The sequence below is a fragment of the Chlamydomonas reinhardtii genome, chromosome 3 (genome assembly GCF_000002595.2).
Source record: "Chlamydomonas reinhardtii strain CC-503 cw92 mt+ chromosome 3, whole genome shotgun sequence".
In the NCBI taxonomy this organism is placed as follows: Eukaryota; Viridiplantae; Chlorophyta; class Chlorophyceae; order Chlamydomonadales; family Chlamydomonadaceae; genus Chlamydomonas; species Chlamydomonas reinhardtii.
Genome location: NC_057006.1, coordinates 2,316,128 through 2,340,514, shown reverse-complemented (window position 1 = coordinate 2,340,514; position 24,387 = coordinate 2,316,128). Strand labels below are relative to the sequence as shown.

Genomic DNA, 24,387 nt, shown 5'->3' with positions numbered 1-24,387 from the left:
AACCAGGGGGAACTGGCAAGATCGTGGGGTTGGGGGCGCCAACTTGGTGCTCGGGTTTTGTGGCACGCAATTTGAAGCGGAAGGGCTCGCCGTCGCGCGCGGCATTGTTATCAGATGTTATACAATAAAAGCATGCTAGAGGTATGAACTTACACGGCTTAGCCGCGCCGGCCCGGACAGCTCCCGTCTGTCGGCAAACGTGGAAATGATTCATCGAGCGAACATTGCTGCCAGTATATTTAACGAGTACTTCTAGACATGGAAGAGCCGGAAGCTCAAGCAGCGGCGCTGCAGTTGTTCGGCGGAAAGCTCTTCGTGGTGCATTTGGCCGTGCCGAGTGTCAGCGCTGGATTCACCGCGAGGCTGCGAAAGCTTGTACTCAAGAGCATATGTGAGCTGCTGATGACCGACACGAGCTGGAGTAATTCTTATCGGTCGTCACCCGTGCCTGTGGGGCCCTACCTGCCTGCCCCGTGCCTGCTTTCGCCACGCCATGCCTGCTTGCAAACCTGCCCGCCTGCCGCGCACTGGCAGCCCCTGCAGTTGGACTCTCGACATGCGCCCTCCCCGCTCCACCTATGCACGCACGCCTGCTGATGCTCGCGCTGCACAATCCCGCTTCTTTCGAGGCCCCGACACTGGGGACATGCTCTGCCTGCTTTGCCCTCAGCCAGGCCCTCACCTCCCTGTTTCCTCCCCTTGCAGTCGCGAACGGGGGTCACATCATTGGCACGGATGACGCCTACGTGGAGGGGGCGGACTATGTGATCGCCACACACGAGCAGCAGGCACTGGTGCAGCAGACCCGCGAGGCTCAGGCAGCGGGCGCGGCCGCCTGTGTGTTCGGGCCGCAGTGGGTGCTGGCATGTGTGGATGAGGGGCAGCTGGTGGAGGCCAATGTGAGGCGGCAGAGTGCGGGGGCGTGCGTCAGGGTGGGGTGTTTGCACCATCCCATGAGGGGGCGGTATGGCTCAGCCCGGGACCAACGAAAACGTCCCAAGCTCAACGGGTAGGAGGAAATGGAGGCGACTGGGAGGCGGCCTTTGCTGTCGGCCGCGTCACCTTGAGGCAGCAGCAGGACTGTGCACGGCGACTTAAGTTATTCCTCCTGCAAAACATCTGCATGCTTCACCGCACGCACGCAGGATGCTTTCGGGCTGCTGGCGGCGCCGCCGGAAGTTGGCATCCCAGGATTCCGGGAGAACTGCGGCTGCATCCACGTGTCAGGCATACCCGTGAGTTCGTGGGGTTGCACGGCTCTGCGGCTCTGTGTGGCGGATGCCTGCTGTCGGCTGCCTAGGCCAGCCACACGCCTGGCGTACAAGTGCCCGTGTGGACGTTACGCAGTGCTTGACGCTGCCTCTCTGGACCCGCATCGAGTAAAGCTCGCATCAGCAGCAAACTACCACCGCACCTCCCCCCCACACACACACCGCCAGTCCGACATCAAGAACCTGAAGCTGCTGCTGCAGTACTGGGTGGAGGGCATGGGCGGTCGCGTGGAGACGGAGGCGGTGGGGGCGCACGTGTCGCACGTGGTGACGTGGCAGGAGGGCGCCCTGCTGCCCAGGCACCTGGCCATGCTCAGCAGGTAAGTGTGTGTGTGGGGGGGCGGTGCTGGGTGAGGGTGGGTGGCGGTTGCGTGCTTGCGCTGGGTGTGGCCGTGCGGGGGCTGCGACGTGTGCTAGCGCCGGGTGGGATGCGGCCGGGAAGGTGCTAGGGGAGGCCGGCGGGCTTAGACGCTTCGCTGTGTTCGCTGTGTCTACGCTGATGCTGTGTTGGCCTTGGGCGTGCAGGTTCCCGCACATCCGGTTTGTCAACTACCGCTGGGTCATGGCGTGTCACGACTCAAAGGCGCTCATCAGCGAAGGTGAGCGAACTCAAAGGGAGGGAGGCGAAGCATTGTGGTTGGAGGGGAGCGTCAAAGGTGTGCGTTGACTTGCTGGTGACTGTGCTCCGCCGCCCCTCCCCCAAACGCCGGTGCCCCGCAGAGCCCTTCCTCCTGCAACTGCCGGACGCCGGGGCGGGCACACAGTCGGGCACCCACGCGGGCACACAGGCGGGCGCCCGCGAGGACACGCCCGGCGAGCAACAGCAGGCGCCACAGGGGCAGTCGCCGCAGAAACAGTCGCCGCAGGAGCGGGAACCCAAAGCTCCCGACGGAGCCCAGCACCAGACTGGGGCGCCGCAACTGCAGCAGGAGCCGCAGCCGCAGGACCTTCCGGGTCCACAGCACCAAGAGCCACAGGCGCAGGACCTTCCAAGTCCACAGCCTCGGCAGCCGCAGCAGCATGGGCTGGATGTGCAGCACGATGCGGCGGGGTCGCAGCATCAGTCTCAGGAGCAGCCCGCGGAGGAGCCGCCGCCGCCACCGCCGCAGCTGCTGCAGGACGCAAATACCTATGAGCAGCAGGGGGGCGAGCAGGGCCAGGTGGATGGAAGTCGGTTGGTTGAGAGTCTGGCAGGTCCGCCCGCTTTTGCGCCTGCGGTTGGGGTGAAGCAGGAGGCAGAGTGTGCGGCGCAGCAGATGGGCCCGGCGCCAGAGCTGCGGGCACCGCAGCAGCTACAGCCGCAGCTGATTGGGCAGCAGGAGCTGCTGACTGGCGCAGCTGCTGGGCAGCAGCTCCCCGTGCAGCCAATGGGAGGTTGCAGGGAAGCTGGTGAGCGGGCTGCAGGTGGGGCATACCAGCTGCCTGTGGTACAAGAAGAGCAACTGGCTGCAGGCGCCCAGAAGGCCGGTGTGCCGCCCCACGAGGCGCCCGCGCCGGACATGGACATGGACACGGCACTGCCACTCGTTTCCCAGCACCAGGAGCACCAGCAAGCGCCGGAGCTTCATCCGCACCAGGGACAACATGACCGGCAGCAGTCCGGGACCGCTGCAGGCGGTGCCAAGGCGACGGAGGCAGAGGCGGAGGCCGCCGCCTGCGCCATGTGGGTCAAGCCCGAAGCAGCTGATGCAGGGCCCGTGGGCGTCGTGGGTGCCGAGGGCAACATTGGCCACGACGGCTCACGCCGTGCCCCGCCGCAGCCGCTTCTGCAGCCGTGTGCGCACCTGGCGGAGCCGCAGGAGCAGCCGCTGCCAGAGGCGGAGCCGGGGGCGCCGCGTGAAGAGCAGGCGCAGGCGGGGCTGGACGATGCGCCTGGACTTGAGCAGCCGTCTAATCATGAGGAGACGTGGCCGCAGGCGCAACACAGCCAGGAGCAGGAGGGCCAGGGACAGCAGGAACAACAGGATCCGCAAGACCAGCAACGACAGGAGCAGCAACGCGACCAGCAGCAGGAGGAGGTGCCACCGCCCGGCTTCACGCCTCCGCAGCATCACAGGCAGCAGCAGCCGAAGCAGGCAGCGCAGCCGGCCCTTGCTGCCATCAAGCCGGAGCCGCGCGGCGAGAGCCTGGGCTGTGTGGGTGTGCCACCCGGGGTCGGTGTGTTGCAGTCACCGCATGCTGTGGAGGCGGAGGCGGCAGCACGGACTTGGGGTGCAAGTGCGGATCCCGGCCGCGTGCCGCTGGGGCCGCTGCAGCCGGGGCAGCAGCCCGAGCCGCGCCGGCGACGTCAACCGAAGGCTTGGCGGCCGCACGGGGAGGAGGCCCAGCGAGAGGCAGAACTGGGGGCGCCGCAGCTGCCGGCACCAGAGCCGCAGGCGGCGCTGGAAGGAGAGGAGGCGCAGCAGGCGTGCGGCCAGGAGGTGGAGCTGCAGCTGGCAGGGGCGCAGGAGGATGAAGTGCAGCCGCTGCACCAGCCGGTTGAGCAGCGGCTGCCGGACGCAGGCGGTGAGGCAAACCTGGTGCAGGCGCCTGTCATGGTCAACGAGGCCAGTTGTGATGCTGCGGGGCACGCGCCGGCAGGTCCGGATGATGCGCATCAGGCTGTCATGGCGGCCGTGCGCGTCAAGCCAGAGCCGGAGGACTTGGTGGTTGGCGCGGGGGCTGGCGCAGGTGCAGGGGCTGCAGGCGTTGGGCCAATGTCGCTCGGCTTTGTTGGCGCAGAGGGCGTGGCAGACGTGGAGGCAGGGCAGGGGCGCACGGAGGCGGATGCGGTCGGGGCCGGCGCGCTGCCGCCGGCCTCGGCTCCTGTCCCTTACAGCGTAGGCTTTCACGGGACGGCTAGCAGCGAGGAGCCATCACAGCAGGTGCGAGCACGCAAACGGTGCTGCAGGGCTGGCTCAGGGTCAAACCTCAGCTCTCTGCCTTCCTACTTGCCGCTCCCGGCAAATTCGCATATGACTGCGCGTCGCCTTGCAGGTCACTCATAACACCGCACTCTTTCCTCGTGTCCCTGACTGTGTCCCTTGTCGCCCAGGCTGTACTGCGCGCACACCGCCGTGTGGCCGCCATGCTGCCTGCCCTCATTGGCAGCGCGACCGAGTCCGCGGATGAGACCACGCCCGGTGGCGGCGCGGCCGCCGGTCCTCTGATGCTCCGCTGCATGGCCGGCTTTGAAGCTGGCGTGGGTGTCGGCTTCGGCGGCGGCGCTGGCGCGGAGCAGCAGTGCGCGGACGGCGGGGCGGTGGAGGGCGCACGCGGTGGATGCGATGGCGTGGATGCCGAGGCAGTTGCGGGACCGGAGGGGGAAATGAACGCAGGGGCTCTTCCGTTGCCGACAACGGCGGCAGCAGGGATGCTTATGGGCGCGCCGCCAGCAGCAGCGCAGAGGACAGCCGCTGTAGGGGAAGATGCGACGGTGGGGCCTGTTGAGGAGGCGGAGGGTGCAGGTGCCGTGCAACTAAGGCTGGGAAAGGAAGGCGCCAGGGCTGCGCCGCCACCCGCGGCGGCGGCGCTGGGCGCTGGTGCCAAGCGCAGCCGCTTCCATATCGTCATGCCCATCGCTCCCGCGCCGCTGAAGCTCGGGGCGCGGGGCCGCAGCGCGGGCGCGGCTGCTGGCGGAGGCGCCGATGCCTCGGAGCCTGGCCATGTGTATGCGGCACCTGCATCAAGTCCTGCGCATGCCCTTGGCGGCGCTACATTGCCAGAAGCTGAAGTACAGGACGAGCAGAAGCTGCAGCCGCCGGCAGCGAACGGGCACGCGGCGGGAGCAGGTGGGAAGAAGCAGGCGGCGAAGCCAAGGCAGCGAAAGGCCGTGAAGGACGCCGGGGCTAACGTGGCGGTGGAGGCTGAGGTGGAGAAGCAGGAGCAGCGGCAGCATCAGTGTCACCGGTCCGCAGGCTCCGATGCAGCACCGGAGCCCCCTCAGGTGCCGGCGGATGCTGAGGCGGGGGCGGCCGCCACAGCCGCACCTGCGGATGTGCCGAAGGCACCGAAGCGGCGGAAGCGCCAGGGCGCTGACGGCGACAAAGGCAGCAAGGCGGCTATAGCTGAGGCACAATGTGCCGAGCCCTGCGCTACTGCTGGCGCTCCCGCGCCACCTGAGCCGGTGCCTGAGTTGCGCGCAACAGCGGCAGCGGCACCAGCCGCAGCGGAGGCAGCTGATTGCCAAGACGCGCAGCCCCTGCGGGCTCAGCCAGCGGCGCCGGCGAAGGGCGCAAAGCGCAAGGCCAAAGCTGCAGCTGCGGCCGCCGCGGTGTCTGTTTTTGAGGACGACATGGGGGTAGCGGTCCCGCCACCGTCAGCCGGTGAGTACGTTCGTTCTGGCGAAACCGCGCCAGAGGCTGGTCCAACAGGTGACGGCGTGGCTGCCGGTGTGGCCGACGGCCGAGCAGGTGGCGGCGTGCATGGTGGGATGACCGGAGCGGCGGCAGGGCTCCAAAACAAGCCGCAGCCGCCGCAGGCACGCGCAGCCAAAGGCACAAAGCGCAAAGCCAGAGCCGTGCCCTCGGCCGCAGCGCCAGCATCAGCTGTGGCAGCAGCGCAACAGGAGACAGGGGACGCATCACCGGCGCCGGTGCCGGCTCCTACGCCGGCAACTGTGGCAAAGCCGGCGGCGGACCCTGCGCCAGCAGGCCTCAGGGCTGGTGGGGAAGGCGCTGCCGCGGTGGCTGACAGCGGAGGAGGCGCAGGCGTGGACGGCCATGGGGCCAGAGACGGCACAATGGGTGCGCCGGAGGAGGCGAAGGCGCAGCAGCCCAAGGCCAAGCGCCGGCGCGCTGCAGCCCCGAAACTGGAGGAGGGCGTTGCCGCTGCGCGAGAGTTGGAGGCATGGCCAGAGGCGCGGCCAAAAGCGGTGCCCGACTTGGAAACAGAAGCGGAACCGGAGGCGAAACCGGAGGCTGCTGCGGCAGACGTGGGGGTTGAAGCAATGGAGGTGGAGGTGGCAGTCGCTGCAGGCGCGGGCGGGAAGGCTAGGGCCAGGTCCAAGGCCGGGGCCAGCAAGAAAGCCAAGGCAGATGCGGCAGCGGCCGCAGCGGCGGCGGTGACACAGACTGCGGCCGCCGACGCAGACGGCTGCCGGGCTGGCACCGCCGCACCGCCGCCAGGACCTACTCAGTCAGCCAATGGCAGTGACGGCAAGGGCGCCGCTGCTGCCATCAGCTCCAAGCGCGCCGGTGGCAAGCGCAGCGCAGGGGAGGCCGGGATTTCCCCCACCGTCAGCCCGGCAGCGAAGGCAGATGCTGGCACCTCCGAGGCTGGGGTGGGGGCTGGGGCCGGGAGCCTTTGCGAGCTGACATTTGCTCTGAGCGGCTTCAGCCGCAGTGAGGACCGAACCAAGTACGGTAACCTGCTCACGAAGCTGGGTCTCACCTATGTCGGAGGTGAGTCTCAAGCCTCGCCAGAGGTCTTGACCGGGCCTGTATGTAATCCTGTGCGTTCGACAGCCTGCTAGGGAAGCCATGTGTTGCCAATCCGCCGCCCGCCACTGTATCCTACATCACCACCACCACCACCACCACCACCACCACCACCACCACCACCACTTGTGTTCATGCCCGCGCAGCCAACGGCTGGGACCCGCGCATCACCGCGCTGCTGGCGCCCAGCCTCAAGCGCTCCGACAAGACCGTGTGCGCCATGGCCGCCGGCGCCTGGCTGCTCACCACAGACTACCTGACTGCACTGCAACGCAACCAGCAGGCGGGCGCAGGCGGTGGTGGCGCAGGCGGCGCAGGTGGAGGAGGCGGAGGCGGGGCAGGAGGAATGGACCTGCAGAGCTATGAGCACAGCAAGTGTGAGGACGGGCCAGGCATCATCTCCGAAGGTATGCCGGCCGTGCAGTGCGTACCGTACTCAAGCCGATAGGGAAACAAACCGCCGGGCGACCGCTCAGACCCATGCGGCCATGCATGTGCGGCCCCCATCCCTTCTCCCCAAACCGTAATCCGTAGCTTTCCTCGTGCCTTGCAACCTGCCCACCTGCAACCGGCTGCAACGCCTCAACGCCCACCTTCCCCTTCCGTTTCGCACTCCTGCGACACAGGCGCGCCTGCGCACTGGCGCATGCGCTGCGTGGCTCGCGGCTGCGGCGCGGGCGCCCGCGCCTTCGCCGGGATGTCCTTGCTTGTGCCGGAGGGCCTGGCCAAACCGTTAGACACACTCACCTTGGACTGGATGCTGGGGGCGGGCGGCGGCCGCTGCGTCACCTACAAGGCCAGCACGGCCGCGGCGGCGGCCGGCGCTGGCGAGGCAGCGGCGCGCGCCGGCTGCCTTGCGGCAGTGGTGCCGCCCGGCTGCAAGCACGAGGCCAAGTGCGTGTGGGACACTGGGATGTGATGCACGTGCGGCGCATGGATGGGGAGGGGGGGGGAGGGGTATCGGTATGGGATCGCCTAACATACTTCCCTGACCCCATGCTGACATTAATGCAGGCTGGTGGCGTCTCTGCAGGCCGCGGGTGTTCCCGTGGTGGACTGCAAGTACGTGGTGGAGTGGGTGGCGCACCCGCACAAGCCCCTAGCTGCACACTTCAGACACGGCACCAGCCCGGGCCCGGCCCTGGCGCAGATGGAGCGGCAGCGCGGCCAGGTGCAGCCGCCAGGTGGTGGCAGCGGTGCGGCGTGAGGCTGTGGGTGCGGGTGGGTGCAGCTGCTGAAGGTGGCTGGGGGCGCCGCGGCGCCGCGGCGCTGCGATGACGGCAGCTGTGGGAGAAGGCCTGGCAGGGCGGGGGCTGGATGGAGCGAGGCATCTCGAGGCATGCGGAAGAAACAAGGGGGAAAGAGAGTGGGTTTGGACGGTCGTCGGGGGCTGAGCAGGGAATGATCGGGAGGAGGGATGGTCGTCGGCTGTTGTGCTGGCCAGAGCATTAGCAAGGGCTTTGGCGCTGGCTGCTTTTACACCAAGAATGCTCAACCGATGTCATGGTTGGCTAGATTGCATAGGTTACAAGAGGGACCCGCTCACGCCGTTGGCTAGCTGGCGGCCTCGAAGAGTGGGTAGCAGGGGGGCTGAGGCCCAGTGAGGCCTCACGCGCAGCAGTCGCAGCTGACCCAACGCATGTCCCATCCCACCGAATAGACTGCTTGTGACTCATGCCGCCTGAGCCAGGGCCACAGTGGCGTTGCCCGCCGGTTCAGCCTTCGGTTCGTGCTTTGCCGAGCCCCCCGTTCTAACCGCTGTTGTGAACACATAACCGCTGTGACCGTTACTAGTCGCGAACTTTCCTTCCGCATATGGCGATGTATGTCACTCCAGATTTGAGTGTGTTCCATATGCATATCGTCATGCAAGTAATACATAACTAGCATTGCTTAGTCCGTCGTGCCGTCAGTCTTCCCCAGTGTCTTCCCCGCCCAAGTCTCCCGCGTTCGTGAACGCCTCCGGAGGTTCTAGGTGAGAGCACCATGGTTTGTTGAGCTCATCTGATGCTTTCTGCACTCTCTTTACGCGCTGCGGAGCTTCGGTGGCAGGCGCAGAATTGTCCGTCCTAAATTTGATGCAGGCCCGAGGCGCAGGCACCGGCAGCGCATAACATGGCTCACCAAATATTCACTCTGGTGGTTCTGCTCACGGTTGGCAGTGGTAAGGCATTACGGCGCGTTTACACGGCGCAATGACTATTTATCTCCATTGCCGTCAATTGGGCCGGCAGCTTTGCGCACGGGACCAAAATCGTGCGCAACTTGGCATTAGATGTTCGGATTTGGGCTGAGAGTAGCGGCTGAGCTGTAGATACGCACGACCAGGGCCCCGTGCCCTGCACCCGCTCGACACTAATTCTCCCAGCACACGGGCCTCCTCCCCCACCGACACAGCGTGCGCCGCTGCCCGCCGGCTGCAGCAGAGCGGCCCCATCGAGCAGGTTGACTTCCAGTGGACGGCCAGTGCGCCCAACGGCGTCTCCCTCGCGCCCCTGGCAGATGGAACGGCTACCACCGCGAATCCCTTTCCCTTGTGTAAGTCGCGAAACTCGAATGCCGTATGCAGCTGTTTTCCCGCTTTCGATTGCCTTGATGTATCACCTCTGCGCTGCTGCACATACAGGGAACGGCATCGGCCAGGGCGAAACTGCCGTGCAGGCCGGCCCCTCCGCCTACACGTTCACCCAGAACCCCCACAAAGCGACATTCGCCCCGAGCCCCGCCACACGCCTGAACGCGCCCTCCACGCTGGACCACGTGAAGCACCTACAGCTCCGCCAGGCCACACGGACACGTGATGACGCCAAGACTGTCCTGAGCATTACGATGGCGTCGCAGGTGCGTGTGTGATGGGGCAGTAGTGTACCATGTGTCCGGTACGGGAGACGAAACGCGCGCGCCGCCAATAATGCGCTGCGCCTCACACACCGGACCAGCGATAGTGCGTGCATGTATGTGTTTTGAAGAGCGCAAGGAAATGGACCCATCAGGACAGTGTGTGCAATGCGGTGCGGTGCTTTGGGCGGGTGAAGCCAGGTGAGGGTTTGGGTATCGCTCGTGCCGCGCTCCATTCTTGCGCAAGGGGACTGAGGCTAAGTGTCACATAACCGTAAGAACCGCTCCGCCGGTACCCTGCCTGAAGCTGCCTACCGTTCTCGGTTCTCCTTGCCGGCTTGCAGACCTTCCTGCCCGCCACTATTCCGTACACCATTTATGGCAACCGTGAGGATGACATTCGTCTGGGCTCGTGCGCGGTCAACTTCATCGACTTTGAGAAGATGCTTGTGGCTGACATGTTCCTGACCAACACGGGTGTGTGGGCGCTGTACGAGCGCCTCCCCTTCGCGCGCTCTGAAACGAACATTTACGCCGCATTCACGTTTGTCAAACGGGTCGCGGACGCCAGCCAGGCGACGAGAACGAACTGCAGGTCCGGGAGTTGGGGGTTGGGAAGGGTTGGGTTGCGTGTCGTGTCCAAAAATGTGGATGGAGCAGAGGGCCGTGCGTGCGCGCGTGTCGGGTGCGCAGGGGGTCAAGGTTTATGTAAAGATACGACTGAGTCTGTGGCCACGGTCTGTGGCTGACGCAGCATGGCCGCACGCGTGACACCCGCTTGTCTCCTGTCCTGTGCACTTTTGGCATGAATGGCGCAGGTTAAGTACATCCGGAGCGCAAACATCATGGAGTGGTGGGTTGACGGTGAACTGAAGCTGACGGTACGTGTTGGTTGGGGGCGCTGGTTGGGGTGTTGGGCGGCTACCTGGTCAGGCCGCACCGTACATGTTCACTTCGCGCGATGTATCAAGATGCGCACACATAGCAAAGCAGGGGAGCAAAGTGTCGAATCCCGCCCTCCCTTGTCGTTTCACACTCACATGCATGCTGCACATTGCACGCGCAGCTTGGCCGCATCGGCTACAAGCCCCCTTCGGCTCTGGGCATGGTGGCGGGTCTGGACCTGGGCGGTGTGGAGGAGGAGATCCGGCTGGACAGCCTGCAGGCCGGTGCGTGCGCGTGTGTGTGTGTGTGTGTGTGTGTGTGTGTGTGTGTGTGTGTGTGTGTGTGCGTGCGTGTATGCGTGCGTGTATATAACTTACACGCCTGCCTCTGATCTCCGGACAGGATTCGGTTGTTATGCCCTGGTGGATTTTGCTGACCCCACCGGCCGCGGCCGAGAGGGCTTTTTGAACCTGAACCCCACCGCCAGCGGCCAGCAGAAGGACGAGGTCTACTTCGTGCCCAAGACGTTCCAGGTAGATGCGGGAGTGGGAGTAAGGGAGGTGTGCGGTTGTGCCCTGGTGCAGACAAGCGTGGGGTGCCGTCATCCTGTCACCCATGATGTACGTACAATGTGGGGTGCACGCAGGGAGGAAGATGGAGGGCTTGATCCTAGTGGTGGTGGGACAGGCATTATTCCGGTGCATGTACCGTACTTCATGGCAATCATACCGCATCGTCCTTCCTGGCGATCTGATTAACTGTCAATGATGCTGCCTCCTATGCCGGCCGCGCACAGGTGGACACTCGGAAAAACGTGAGCGCCATTTCTGACCCCTCGTGGCGCCTGTTCGGCCAGGGCACCAGCATGTCCGTCTCCGCCATCAAGGTTGCGTATGAGCTGTCTGCCTAAGGACCCAGATTAGACAATGGCAGCATGACACAGTGGCTAGGGTCTGCGATTGAAGCCACTGGGCATCTCATGCAAGGGCGCTGGTGAGAGCACCGGCAGCCAGTTGCCGTACACGGCAAGCCAGGGCCCAGCCAGGGGCACTTGACTGGGAGGTGCGGTGTTGAGCGGTGTTATCCTTGAAGCAAAAGGACTATAGCTAGCAGAATCATTTCCGCAACACGGCACTACATGCGGCATGAGTAATGCGTAATGCATCCAAATGAAGCGCACATGCAACGGGCGCAGCCCCTGCCTTTCTGAATTGTATGGCAGCTTCGGGACTGCAGTGTGTGCAGTCCGTAAGAAATGATGTTTGCGCGTGGATGTGCCTTCTGCCGTACGGGACCTCTTCCAGAACTTCGTTCGCAGTGACGGGAGTCATTTGTTTAGGGAAGTCAGCCATTTGGCACGGGTTCGTGGCAGCAGGCGAAGGGGTGCCCTTGGGTTCCGGTGGCTGGTGCGGTTGTCCCTGGCGTTCTGCTCGCTCGCGTTGCAGGTGACAAGTCAATGTGTTGCTGTGTCAGCGATGCCTCGATACAACTCCGGCATTATACCATCCGCGCAATCATGCCTTGACGTTGCAAATTGAATGTTGGGTCTGGGAATACGCTGCACACTACGGGACTACGCCACCCTGCCCCTTATCCTGTCCCATCGCATCCAATCAAAGTAATCAACCCTATCACCTTTACAATCTGGTTGTAACCGTCTTATCCATCAAGGGCGGCCCCAGCATCACAACTCCCAGCCTGCCACTTCAGTGGCTCGCGCCCGTGCGAGATGCGCCCACACTGGTAGACCCCGCACCTGCCCCGATCGCCCTCGCCGCTGCCACCCCGGCGCCGGCGGGCCCCTTTACGCCCGCACCCAGATTGAACCCGCCAAAGTTCGCCTGCGCCGCCACCAGCAGGCTCCCCGTCGCCAGTGCGCCGCCGCCGTGCTGCTTGCCCGCCCCCGCCGCCACAGCCCCGCCGCCACCTGTGACAGACGTCAGCGCCCGCTGTATCGCTGTCAGTGCCGAGCGCTTTAGCTCGTACTTTGCGCAGATGGCGTCCAGTGGCGCGTTTGAGATGGTCATGACGGCGGGCGTGTCTGCACCACACTCGGTGCACAGGCCGTTGGCGTTGGCGAGGCACTTGCGGCAGAAGGTGTGGCCGCAGGGTATGAGCGTCACCGGAGCCTGCATGGTGCGTGTGTGTTTGTGTGTTCAAGTTAGAGATACCATAATAAGTCGGCGGTCAAGGCGCAGGGCGGGGTGCAGGGAGGCGTCAAGGAAGGTATCACGGTGGGCTGGCCACACATGAAGTCACACGGCCCTTCGGCCCCCTCCGCTTTCACCCCAGCCCTGACCCAGGCGACCTATCCCCTTCCCGCCCTACAACCCCGCTTTTGCTAACCCCCTTCTCCCACGGAAGGAAGGCGAACGCCGTATACAGCAATTCTGTGTTGTTCCCACTGCACCTTGAAAATATCCAGGCACATGAGGCAGGTGCAGGGCGGCGCCAGGCTGTCCTCGATGTGCACCAGCTTGGCCACTGTGCCGCGCAGCTCCACAGCCACCGCGGACCAGGCAGCGGGGTCGATGGCGGAGGCCTGCGGAGCGAGGAGTGACGCGTGGCGCGGCGTGCGTGTAACAGGCGCGTGTGGCAGGAAGGGTGCGCGTGAGGTGGGTGCCGCGCAAAGCCACGAGAAGGATAACTTAGGCCGGCTCGGGATGCTCAATGGCAGCTAGGGGGGGGGTGCTTCGGGCTGCCGGGCTGTCTGCGCCCCTCAACGAGCCCGGTCACGCATCTACGACTGCTGGCCCTGTACCGTGTCCTCACCTTGGCCTCCAGCTCCAGGTTGGCCTGCTGCAGCATCTGCAGCTTGCGCACCATGTTCTGTGGAGTGGAGGTGTGGACAAGTGCAGAGACAAGGAGCTTGAATTGCACGGGCTGTGATGCCGGTGCGCGGGCCAATGCGCGTTTGTACGGGCAATGTACATGCCATGTCTTCGTCATGTGTGTCATGTGGCAGGGTAGGCATTCCAGCTTCTCGTCGTTGCCTTCGTGCCTGCTTTCCAGCCTGCCCTGTTTTGTCAGCCAGCCCGGTCTTCCTCACCTGCACTCCCTCGGCCAACAGCCCGAAACTCAGCCGCAGTGCCGACGCCAGCTTGCCCACCAAGTCACCGCTCCTGCAACAGGACAACGGTAGCAGCAGGCAGGAGGTCAGTGCGCGCACTCCGTCGCTCCTTGTGCCCCTCAACCCCACATCCTCCTTGATTCCATGACAACCCCCAATCCCACGGCGTGCCCCCAATCCCCACGCCCCCCTCAACCCCCCACAGCCCCCTACAACCCCTCCCCCCCTAGCCCGCCCCCCCCCTTCCCCCTGCTGCCTCACCCCTCGTCTGCCACGCCCTTGAGCCCGGGCGGCAGCTCTCCGGCGCCCTCCGGCAGCGCCACGCCCATGCCGGCCAGGTGCCGCGCCACCAGCGCCAGGTCGGTGGCCAGCTTGGTGCAGGTGGACCAGGTGAAGCGGATGTTGGAGCTGGCCTGCAGGCGGGAGGAGGGAGGCGGAGGGAGGAGGATAAAGGACGAGAGCCGCAGCTTGAGGAGCAACGTTTGCATGGCAGGGCACTCGTGTATTTGTAATTGTAGCGCATATGGTGGTTGCGGCGCTGGTTGTTCCGTGGTATGCAGGTGACAGAAGGCAGCGCGGACTTCGCCCGAGCGCCCACCTTTTCGATCTGTTCCTTGTACGACCTCAGCCGCAGCTCGTAGTCGTCCTTGGCGGCCTGCGGGTGAATGGAGTACGTGCGGTCAGAAGGTTTATGATTCAGTTCATGAACCCCAAACCGTGGCATACACAGTCGCGCGCACACATACGCACATTGCATACACGCAGCAGCATACACACTGCAGTGCGTCGTCCTTCCTTTGCTATTAGCATATGCACACGCGCGGGCGGCGCACCTGCAGGTCTGCATTGAGCTGTGTGTGCAGCACTGCTAATGCGTTGGCGTCCACACCCGGCACCTGGGGCGGCGGCGGGGGCCCGTCCTTGTGCTTCTGGACCTCCTCCTGCGGTGAGATTGCGCAATGGGGTGGGGAAAGAAGGGTGCTCAGGCGATAGCTGGAAGCAGCCCCAGGCTTTTCGTCCATGCGGTACGCAACGCAGGTGTACGTCATCAAAGGGATTCTACATAGCCCTTTGTTTTCCACCAGCTGCAACGTCATTCAGTGCCAACACTTCACGGACGTTGCTCCTTCGGCCGGTGCGTGCCCACCTGCAGATCGTGTATGCGCCGCGTAAGCTTCTGCCGCTCCTGCTCCCACACCTTGCCCGCAGCGACGGCCTCGCGATGGTGCGTCTGCGTCAGTCGCGACACCTGGGCACCGCGACCAGGTACGGGCGTGTGTGGTGTCGGCTTTCAGCGGGCGGGGTGGGCTGTTGCAAGCGCGAGCCCAGGCCAAGGCGTAGCATACACGACAGCGCCGTTGCCATGTGCCTGCAATGCTATGCGGTATGCGGTACGAGCTCTGTACGTGGCAGTGTTCTATGCAACGCACACTTGCATGAGCACGCACACGTGCCTACCTCGGCCTCCACAGCTGTCAGCCGCGCGCCCAGCCGCTGCCGCTCGGCCTCCACCCGGTCATCCGCGGCCGCCTCAAGAGCCTGTGGGCGCGGGTTGCGGCGCCGCAACACCAAAGTAAGGTCACGCCAGGCCGAGGAATGCTCGGCCGGCCGGTCGCGCCGCATGCGTGATACATCAAGTGCTTGACAACCCCATCTCAGGCGACCTGTTCAGCAGGCACCCCAAGCTGGAGTTCGAAAGGCAGCCCAGAAATCGCTGCCACGGTACCTTGATGCTCTCCCTGTGCTGCTCCTCCAGGGCCGCCTTGCTGCTGGCCAGCAACTGCCGCGCCGCCGCCTCACTGGCCAGCGCCGCCTCCAGCTCCTCTGCCCGCGCACGCAGCGCAGCCGCGTCACCCTTGACCTGATGTGCAGATTGTAGCACATGCACACAAACATGGGCACACAGGCGTATCACCGCACGCATGCCGGCATGCGTGATAACACGGTGCAGTTCCAGACTCGTTTGCCTCGTCCGCCCTGAGTCCTAAAGCCCAGTCCCCCAGTCCCCCAGTCAAGCGCGCCCTGGCTTTCTTACTCCACCCCCAGCCCCCTCGGCCCCAAGCCCCAGCCGGGCCGCCTCACCGAGTCGACCTCGCGCTCCCGCTCTGCCTGCCGCCGCACCGCCGCCGCACTGAGTGCGTCCAGCGCATTGCCCACCCCCAGCAGCTCTGACTCCATGTCTACCAGGTCTGCCTCCCAGCCCTGCAGCTTCTGCTGGGTCACTGCGGGGGGAGTGGAGCAGGCCAGCGGAGTGAAGCAGGTGGGAGGCGCAAGTGAATAAGTGAGCGAAGGCGCGGCGAGGAGCAGGAAAGCAAGAGCGTGCAAGCAAGGGGGCTTTGCATGCATGCGCGCTGTGCGGAGGCGGGGGTTGGGCGAAATTCCGGATGCGAGGGGCAGGTAGCACCCTAGCAAAATGTCTCCCTGCACTGCACTGCAACTTATGCTTCACACATTCCATCCAGCCACACGCCCCGCCCCGCCCCGCCCCGCCCCGCCCGCCTTGATTGCCCTCCCCACCGCTCCCGCTCACCCGTTATGGCTTTGTCCATGCGCTCCGCCTCCGCCGCCATGCCGCGCCCCAGCCGCTCGGCCAGCCGCCCCATCAGCCGCTCCACACAGCCGTCCACACGCGTGCCCAGCAGGTTGCCAGCCTCAGTGGCGCGGTACTGTGATGGGTAAGGAGAAGGTCAGGGAGTGAGAGGGAGAGGGGGAGAGCGTCAGACGGGCAGAGGGCACGCGGGGGAAGAGCCCAAGGGAGGGCACAAGTCGCGTCATTACAAACGGCTGCGTAGGCATTGCGTCGCCTTCTGCAAGGGTGGCTCTTGGCGCGGCGCGCTCGCGAGTCGGGCGGTTGGGGACTCGCGCCGTCCACCACATTTGCGCGCCGCGCATACGCGCACGCACACGCATGCGGCACACACCTGCATGGCAGACATGGCGTGTGCGGAGGCGGCCGCGCGGCCCTCGGCCAGCCGCACCGCCTCCGTCGCCTCATCCACCACACGGGCCATCTCGGCCTCAGCCGCCACAGCCACCCTGGAGACGGGTAAGGTAGAAGGGATGCGTGACGCAGGTGAGCACGGGGCAGGGCACAGGAGGATGGGGTGGCAAGGGAAGGTAGTACTCAACGAATATGTCAGCAGAGGTGGAAACCGGGCAGGGTGAAGGGAGAAAGTTGCCCACACCGGAGACTGCTGCAAGACTCAGACCGCTGTGCAGAAACTCGGCCACGCTGTGTGCAAGTGCTCAGGCGCCCACCAGCCCCCTTCCCATCCGCGCAGCGGCCCATCCCTCACCCCTCACCTGCGCGCCTCCGCCACCTGCCCCCGCGTCTGTGCCAGCTGCATCTGCAGTCCGTTGCTGACCTCGTCCGCCGCCAGCCTGCCGCCCAGGCTGGCCTGCAGCTGCTCCTCCGTGTGCGCCAGCAGCGAGCGCAGCCGCACCACCTCCGCCTCCTTGGCCTCGGCCGCCGCCTGCAGGGTAGAGAGGGGTGGCGGGTGAGGCACAAGGGTAAGAACCCGTGTTGCCAGGCGCTGGGCCACGGCTCACGGATGCTTTACAGTATTTGGCGCATTACATGAAAAGGTCAGACCCGGCCAACATAGCAGCAGGCTTGATGAGTGAGTCATGGCACTGCGCGATCCGTCGCGAGCAGCTGGGCAGAACCGCATTGCACCACCTCAAAAACACAAACAAACACACACACACACACACACTCCGCCTCGTCCGCACCTTGCCCTCCGCCAGCTGTGCCTCCAGCCCGGCAATGCGCCCCTCCAGCTCGGCAGCTGCCTGCCGCTGCAGGTCTGCGGCGCGCGCCGCCCCGCGCAGCTGCGCCTCCAACACGCCCTGCGTGCCGTGCGCCGCCACCATGGCAACCTCGCCCGCCCGCACCGCGGAGCGCAGCTCGTTAGTCAGCTGGTTTAGGCGCCTGTCAAAAGCGCCGTACGGTAAGGACCCAAATGATCGGATGGCAACGAGGACACCAGGACACATGACGGCTTGCTGGAGACAGTTGCGTGTGAAGGCATCTCGCTGCAAGCCGCGGGCCATAAGGCCATTCCAGTAGTGGCCGCACGCACCTGACGTCGTCCTGCATGGCCCGGATAGTGTCCTCGTGACCGGTCACCTTGGCCGCCAACCCCGCCGCCCGCTGCGCCTCCGCCTGCTGCGCCGCCTGCGACCTGCGGAGATGCGGACGGTGCGGCTGCATCGTCAGGATCCAACGGCCTTACTTCTACCTGTCTCTTGCATTTCCAGGCAAGGCAACGGCGCATTATCTTTATCCCGTCGCCCCAGACCCGCACCCCAAAGCCTACTACCGGTATCCCTGATCTTCATTCCTTGACCCTCGTACTGCCTATCTCTGCCCACCTGGCCAGTGCGTCCTTTGCCGAGCGCAGCTCGCTGGTCACAGCCCTGCAGTCGCCCTGCGCCACCGCCAGCTGCTGTTTCAGGCCGGCCAACTCCGCGTCGTGGCCGGTCTCAGCCTTGCGCCAGGACTGTTGGCGTACATGCGCGTAAGATGGGAGGGTGGGCGGTAAGTGGCGTACACCGGGCTGGGAATGGAACTGGTTTCAGCGATGTCCCGTTAACGTTCAAGACGAACAGGTACTGCTATTGTATCTACCGCTGGCAGTCCCCTGCTGCAGCTGCTCACCTCCAGCTGCTGCCTCTGGCGTTCACTGCGGTGTCGCTCATCCTCCAACTGGCTCCGCAACCTGCGTCGTGTGCATGCGCCCGGACCGCATAAGCCCATTGCTCAAGCCGCACATCCCACTTGCACCGTTATCAGCAGTTGGCACCCTGTACACACCAAGGCCCCAGTGCTGCCAGCTGCTGCCAGCCGCCAGCTGCCAGCTGCCTGGCATGCCGCCCCAGCAACCCACCCCCTAATGGTCTCCTGCAGCGCCGCGTTGAGCGCTGTAGCCGAGCCCAGCTGCGACTTGGTCGTTTCATGGGTTGTCTGGGGCGTTGTGCAGGGAGCAGGGCGGTGTGGGCTTTCAGCGGCTAGGGTGTGGCACGGTCCGCACCCGTGCACCCATGCATCCCACACAACCCACACCGGTAGCCTCTCTCAAGCACGGTCATGAACCCCACACACAAACCAGGTCCTAACCGCTGCCACCTGTGACCACACCTACCTGCAGCTCCGCCAGCTGCCCCGTCAGCGGCCTCAGTTCCGCCAGCTGCCTCTCCAGCGCGGCAGCCCCTGCCCGGCTGTCCTCCAGCGCAGTGGCTATGCTCCTCACCGCCGCCTGCTCCGCGGCCAGCGCCGCCTGGGCCTGTGCATGGAGGTAGTTATAAGAGACAGCGATGGTAAACGTGTGGGCGTGTACTGTGCGCAGGGCACTACGTACAGGTAGCTACAGTACAGGCGCGTACGGTACATGCGTGTACAGGTTTCAATGGGTGCACCGGTTTTGTTGCAACGCCGCAACGTGGCCGCTGCTGTTGATGGCCCTGGTGGTGGTACCGTTCGCTGGGCCCTATCGCCTAGGCCACTGTGCAACACAGCTATTGAGACATCTATGCTAGGAGTCTCAGCACCGCAGCTGCTGGTGGTCTCAAAGGGCAAACCCAACCTTTGCCCGACACCATGTGATGGTGCCACCCGCACAGGGATGCCCCGCGTACCCACCTGCTCCACCTCCTGCTGCTTGCTCTGCATGAGCCGACTGAGCCCATCATAGTTGCGCTGCACGGATACCAGTTGCAGCTGGCAATCCCGCAACTCCTCCCGCAAACCGTCGTCTGGCCGTGCCTCCCGACGATACGCCATCGCCCTCAGCGGATGGTGCACGGGTCCAGCACTTTGGGGGACAATGGCCCTCCTCCTCTTCTTTTCAACCTATTTGCCTATGCTGTATGACATCTGTGCCAGGCACCTGGCTTCTTGGGCTCTATTTCGAACGGCATGGCAGCCCTTCTAAGTTGAAAATTGCGTGGGGCTGGACTCAAACAATGCTGTTATTTCTGTAAGCGTCTTTATGAACGCCACATAATGACAACATCTATTAAAAAGAAGCTTTTCGCATATTTCAATGTGTAGCGCACAGCACCTCAGCACGGTCTTTCTTTGTAATCGCAGAGTAACTGAAGGCCTCAATACTGTCGTGTATCCATATGCTGGGGCTTTGACTGGCACGCGATCACGTACCCGGCACGAAACCCTGCGGTCAGCCTTGTCTCCTCCCGACCTTGCCAGCCCTTTCTCAGAGCCATGCTTGCGCGAGCTACAGACAACAACCAATTCGTCTGCAGTTGCAGGGCGACTTGTGGCTTACTAGTCAACGACCATAAACGCATCCTTTGCCGATGTGATTCTGCTGCTGCGCGAACCCACATCCGAGCCACGCAACCTGTTCCACCCAATCGCATAACCATCCCCCACGCCAACGCACAACAACAACACCTCTTGGATTCCTCCGTCCCTACCACACCTCCTTGCCTAGTCGTCTTTCTTTGCCACAAGCGTGTACGCCGTGAGCGCTGTGTAGCCCGCTGCGAACTGGGTCGCCAGCAGCGCCCAGCCCAGCACCCCCAGCCGCTGCCTCGCGTCCACGTCACGCACGCAGTGCTCCGGCAGCGACTCCATGGCCGCACCCAGGCTGGAACGGAAGGCTGCCTGCGGAGGAACAGGTTGAGAAGGGGGATGCAATGGGGGGAGTGATGATGGAGCTGTGACGAGATAGAGGTGTGCGTACGGCCTGGTGTGCGGGTATGGGTACGACGGCACGACCCTAGCACGAGACCGAAGCTGCGGGGCACTCACCGCGTGGTGGGCTCCGTGCTGGTTGAATATGTCCATGAAGCGGTTCTGTGGTGGTTGCGTCATGCGGAGGTGGGGTTGGTGGGAGGAGGTGAGGAGGCCAAGTAAGCGGGAGCAGCCATGCGTTGGTGGGCAAGCAAGGGCGTGCGGGCAAGCCGTGGTCAGGTGCCGCGGCGGGCCGGGACGTGCGTTTCGACCTGGACAGTGAAGACCCTTGTGCTTCGCCGAAACACATGCACGCACCTCGAAATGCCTCCTGGACGACTCCTTGCGCGCCTGCGCCTTGGTCACTGCGCCAATGCCGGCCGAGGCACCCGCGCCGCCGCCCGGGCTGCGGCCGCCCAGCGGATACGCGGCCCCTGCAGCCACGCCCGCGCCTGCCCCCGGCGCGCCCGCCACGCCCGCCGCCGCCATAAATGTGGCACCGCCGGCCCCCAACCCCGCTGCCGGGGCCACGTGGTCGTAGGCGCCCGCCACGTGCCGCTCGTACACCGCCTTGACGCTGTGCAGGCCTGTGCGCAGCCCGTGCGCGGAGGGTACGGGATTCGCTACTCAGTAGCAAGCAAGTTGGTGCTGGCAGCCGGGCACAATGCTTCGCATACCGTACGCGTGCTGCTAGGCTGGAAAATTGCACCGTACAGGGGCGGGTCACATGGTACTGCGCACAGGAAATGACTGGCCGCCGCACCCGGCATCCCGCACCCGCGCACCCCGGCCGCCCACCGCTTTTCTCCTGCTGCAGCTGGCCGGCGGTGTGGTGTGTGGCGTGGCCCTGGGACCCCTCAAGCAGAGCCTCCAATATGATCTGCAAGGACAGCCCAGCCAAGACCCAGGATCAACACTAGAACATTGCATCTTGCCACTGCTACACCCGCCAATGCATTGGACACCATCGCCCCATGCCCCACACACAGCGACATGCCCCACACCCCACGCCATCCTCCCCAAGCCACCCTCGTCCCCCCTCACACCTCGTACTCCTCGTAGCTGAGGTCTCCTCCCGCCTCCTTCGAGTCCAGGTAGCGCACCACACTCTCCACCGCCTCCAGCCGCCGCTCCACACTCCACAGCGAGTCAGCCACAGAGTCGCCGCCGCCCTGGAGCGTACCATTGGCCTGCAGGCAGGCGGGCGGGTCGGTGGGCAGGTGGGTGTGACCGTGATGATACGTATGACAGCGGTTGCGAAGCACGATATTGTGTAGACTGGTGTGGTGCACAGGCAGGCAGGATATGCGGCCGCTCGCACCTTGCTCTCGGCCGCGCGCGCCCTCAGCGCCTCCGCCACCGCCACTGCATGCCGCCGCAGCGACGCCGCCTTGGCTCGCAGGTAGTCCTTGTCAGCCTGGCGCAGCAGGAGGTAGAGCGGTGGGCTCAGTTGGAGTAACTCGTACGTAAATGGCACCACCACGCACTTCCTCACAAGGCCACACACAGACACGCACCCACGGTGCGCAAGTGCGCCTGCGTCAATGCTTCACAGTGCGTGTGCCCCTGCCGCATGCCGCCGCCCCCGACGACGCCCCCACACCCGGGTCTGCACGCATCCGCCCATCCGCGCCCACGCACCTGCGCCGCGCGGAACACGGCCGTGTGCTTCTCCACGGCCTCGGTGGTGCTGGCCACCGCCGCCTGCTGCATCAGACCCAGCATGTCGTCCTGAGGCGGGGGCGGCCGCCGACCGCAAAGTAAGGTGTGGTAATGGGTGTCTCAGTGTGCGTGCACCCAGGTGAAGTTATGGCAGCGCCCGTGTGCATGTCGCCAGGCAGGAGCGCAGCAGCGAAAGTCGGGGCCTTGAGGGACGTGCCCCAGCGGCTCCGCGGGACGTGCCACGTGCCACATACCGTATTGTATCGCTGCTGACTGCGTGCAGGTGGAAGTTGATGCCATGGAGCCGGCCCTGCAGCAGCCCCCAACGCCTCTGCAGCCCCACCACCCCTGCGGCCCCACCGCCCCTGCAACCCACACACCACCGTACGTCATGTTGCCAGGAGCCCGCCATGCCGCCACCGGCTCTCACCATCTCGTTCATCCGGAAGAACAGCTGCGTGATGAGTTCGTCATGCCGCATCGCCTCCAGCCGCCCCTCCAGGTGCCGGATGCGCGTGTGCGCCTCCGCCAGCGCACAGTGCGTGCCCACGTCTCGGCCCACCTGTGTGCGCGCACAAGACCATCCACACATATGTAAGCGCCAGTGAGCTGAGCCAGATGTGATACGGCATCAGGGCCGTGAGCGAGTGCAGCTTGCCAGCCCCAAACCCTCAGAAAGTGCCTGCCTCGCTCAAAGCGAAACCCTTGCCTTGCCTCGCCCCACCTTGCCAGGCAGCGCAGCACAACGCCACACGCACACACACAGACGGCCCTGCACCGTTCTATATAGTAGTCTCTGTGGATTGGGTTTGGAGACACACACACACACACACACACGCGCACACACACGCACACACACATATACATACACACAACACACGCACACACACCTGCTGCATGAGGTCCATGGTGGACAGCCCCGCCACGCCCAGACCCAGCAGCAGCAGCGACCGCAGCGACAGGCAGTCGCGGCCGGACGCGGCCAGGCCCAGTCCGCCCAGCGCCACCAGGCCGCCGCCCAGCACCTGAGGAGCACGGAGGCGTCGATCGAGCAATCAAGGCAGGTGAGAAGAGAGGCATGTGAACACGGCACGAGGATTGCACCCGGAGGTGCATGCAGCGCAGCAACAAGTCCTAGGCAGGCAAAGCGGCCGCAGCAAGGCCCTGTCAATGCGCCACTCGCAATGTGCAATTTGTGTGAGCGCGGCTTTGCGCATGGGCGACGGGTGTGCATGCGCGCACGCACGCACGCACCAGGCCATGCGCGGCGGCGGGTCCCATCATGGTGGCTGAGGAGCTCACTGCCAGCCACAGCCCCAGCGCCTGGGGAATGAAATGGGGCGTGGGAAGGAGCGTGAGCGGGTGTGGGGTTGGACAGTTGGCAGGGTAGGCGAGGGGTCAGGCGGCAGGAAGCGGGGCCCCGTTCTCGCTCAGTTAAGGCTAACGTGTATAGGAGCATCGTACTCCGCTGTCTGACCGAAGACAGGACGAGGCTCTGCATGCAGATGTCGCACCCGCCTGCCTGCTCTCCGCGCAGTCGTCAACACGCCCACGCACCATAAGCAGGCCGTTGCAGACCCGGTGCGCCGTGTCCCACCGCCGCCGGACCTTGGCGGGAGACGGCTTCGCCTTGCAGCCCGCGGCTACGCGGGGGCAGCAATGGCATAAGTGAGACTCGAGGCAATGACGAGACGTGTCTTGATGCATGGACAGGTAGGTGCAAACTGCAAAACAACAGAAGCGGCTGCCAGTTATCACGCGTCGTCTGACCCGGCCATCCCCAGCATCCCTCCCCGGCCCCCCTCCCGCCCTGCTGGGCACCACCCGCGCAGCGCTGCGCCCGCCCTTTCCCATGTGCTTGATAGTAAGTACCTCCTTGCGTGTCCAGGGGCAGGAGTGTGTGATGGTGCCGCCCGCTGCTGCTGACGCCGCCAAAGCCACCTATCCCGCCGCCTCCGCCGCCGTTACTGCCGCTGCAGCCCAGCGGCGCGAGTAAGTGCCGCGCCAGAGAGCCAGACCCATTTGCCGCACTGGCCGCGGCACCACCACCACCGCTCCCCTCGTTGAATCCACCTCCTCTATGCAGCATTATGCCTGCTAGCAGTGAGGAGGATGTCGACGCGCCGGCGCCCGACCTGCCTTCCCGAGAGCACAGGGAATGAAGCCGCGCAAGCACTTAACCCAGGTCCCGTAAGGCAAACTGTCGTAATCAGGTAGTACTTGCACTGCTGCGTATATGTGCACGACTCACATAGGATTTCGGGGGCCTGCCGGGCAGCAAGGCTGAAGAGAAAGCCTTCACTCAATCAAGCGCCAGCTTGACCCACGGGGCGACGGCCGGTGTCCTTTCGACGACAACTGCCCGGTTCAGCACGTATAACGCTAATCGCTCACGTAGAAGCCTTACGCCTTGTGTAGAGCTTCCGGGTCCTATGGCCAGAACTCCGTTGAGCCGTGCAAGCGCCTGTCAGCCACCGGCTCTCTCAGCTCAGAGCCGTTGGCTGAGAGGACAGCAAGCGAAAGGCGCCGGCCGCGACAGCTACCGTT

General features: G+C 64.7%; 4 protein-coding genes across 4 annotated transcripts; 2 read left to right on the top strand and 2 right to left on the bottom strand.

The window, feature by feature from the left end:
* Positions 1–145: 145 nt before the first annotated feature.
* Positions 146–8,271, top strand: CHLRE_03g158464v5 (uncharacterized protein). Its single transcript, XM_043060648.1, has 10 exons — positions 146–391; positions 706–899; positions 1,146–1,235; positions 1,440–1,591; positions 1,797–1,870; positions 1,992–4,135; positions 4,306–6,652; positions 6,835–7,095; positions 7,315–7,582; positions 7,703–8,271. The coding sequence occupies exons 1-10, from the start codon at positions 259–261 to the stop codon at positions 7,893–7,895; spliced, it is 5,856 nt and encodes a 1,951-aa protein (XP_042925777.1). The 5' UTR covers positions 146–258; the 3' UTR covers positions 7,896–8,271.
* Positions 8,272–8,445: 174 nt separating this feature from the next.
* Positions 8,446–11,751, top strand: CHLRE_03g158450v5 (uncharacterized protein). The gene is made up of 10 exons (XM_043060647.1): positions 8,446–8,663; positions 8,773–8,852; positions 9,086–9,226; positions 9,315–9,529; positions 9,871–10,003; positions 10,102–10,121; positions 10,345–10,407; positions 10,593–10,695; positions 10,814–10,944; positions 11,208–11,751. The coding sequence occupies exons 2-10, from the start codon at positions 8,804–8,806 to the stop codon at positions 11,319–11,321; spliced, it is 969 nt and encodes a 322-aa protein (XP_042925776.1). The 5' UTR covers positions 8,446–8,663; positions 8,773–8,803; the 3' UTR covers positions 11,322–11,751.
* A 42-nt stretch (positions 11,752–11,793) lies between these two features.
* Positions 11,794–19,495, bottom strand: CHLRE_03g158400v5 (uncharacterized protein). The gene is made up of 21 exons (XM_043060646.1): positions 19,123–19,495; positions 18,626–18,766; positions 18,371–18,447; positions 18,142–18,202; positions 17,856–17,983; positions 17,564–17,665; positions 17,214–17,412; positions 16,785–16,954; positions 16,403–16,517; positions 16,012–16,147; positions 15,564–15,703; positions 15,208–15,342; positions 14,940–15,020; positions 14,629–14,730; positions 14,315–14,422; positions 14,080–14,136; positions 13,743–13,894; positions 13,461–13,533; positions 13,184–13,240; positions 12,822–12,953; positions 11,794–12,540 (listed from the first exon to the last, which is right to left on the bottom strand). Exons 1-21 carry the CDS (start codon positions 19,261–19,263, stop codon positions 12,118–12,120), a joined length of 2,730 nt encoding a protein of 909 aa, XP_042925775.1. The 5' UTR covers positions 19,264–19,495; the 3' UTR covers positions 11,794–12,117.
* A 68-nt stretch (positions 19,496–19,563) lies between these two features.
* Positions 19,564–24,385, bottom strand: CHLRE_03g158350v5 (uncharacterized protein). Its single transcript, XM_043060645.1, has 12 exons — positions 23,713–24,385; positions 23,398–23,483; positions 23,095–23,163; positions 22,731–22,865; positions 22,271–22,402; positions 21,820–21,909; positions 21,500–21,595; positions 21,225–21,368; positions 20,956–21,058; positions 20,497–20,765; positions 20,257–20,301; positions 19,564–20,109 (listed from the first exon to the last, which is right to left on the bottom strand). Exons 1-12 carry the CDS (start codon positions 23,927–23,929, stop codon positions 19,933–19,935), a joined length of 1,563 nt encoding a protein of 520 aa, XP_042925774.1. The 5' UTR covers positions 23,930–24,385; the 3' UTR covers positions 19,564–19,932.
* Between the last annotated feature and the right edge of the window lie 2 nt (positions 24,386–24,387).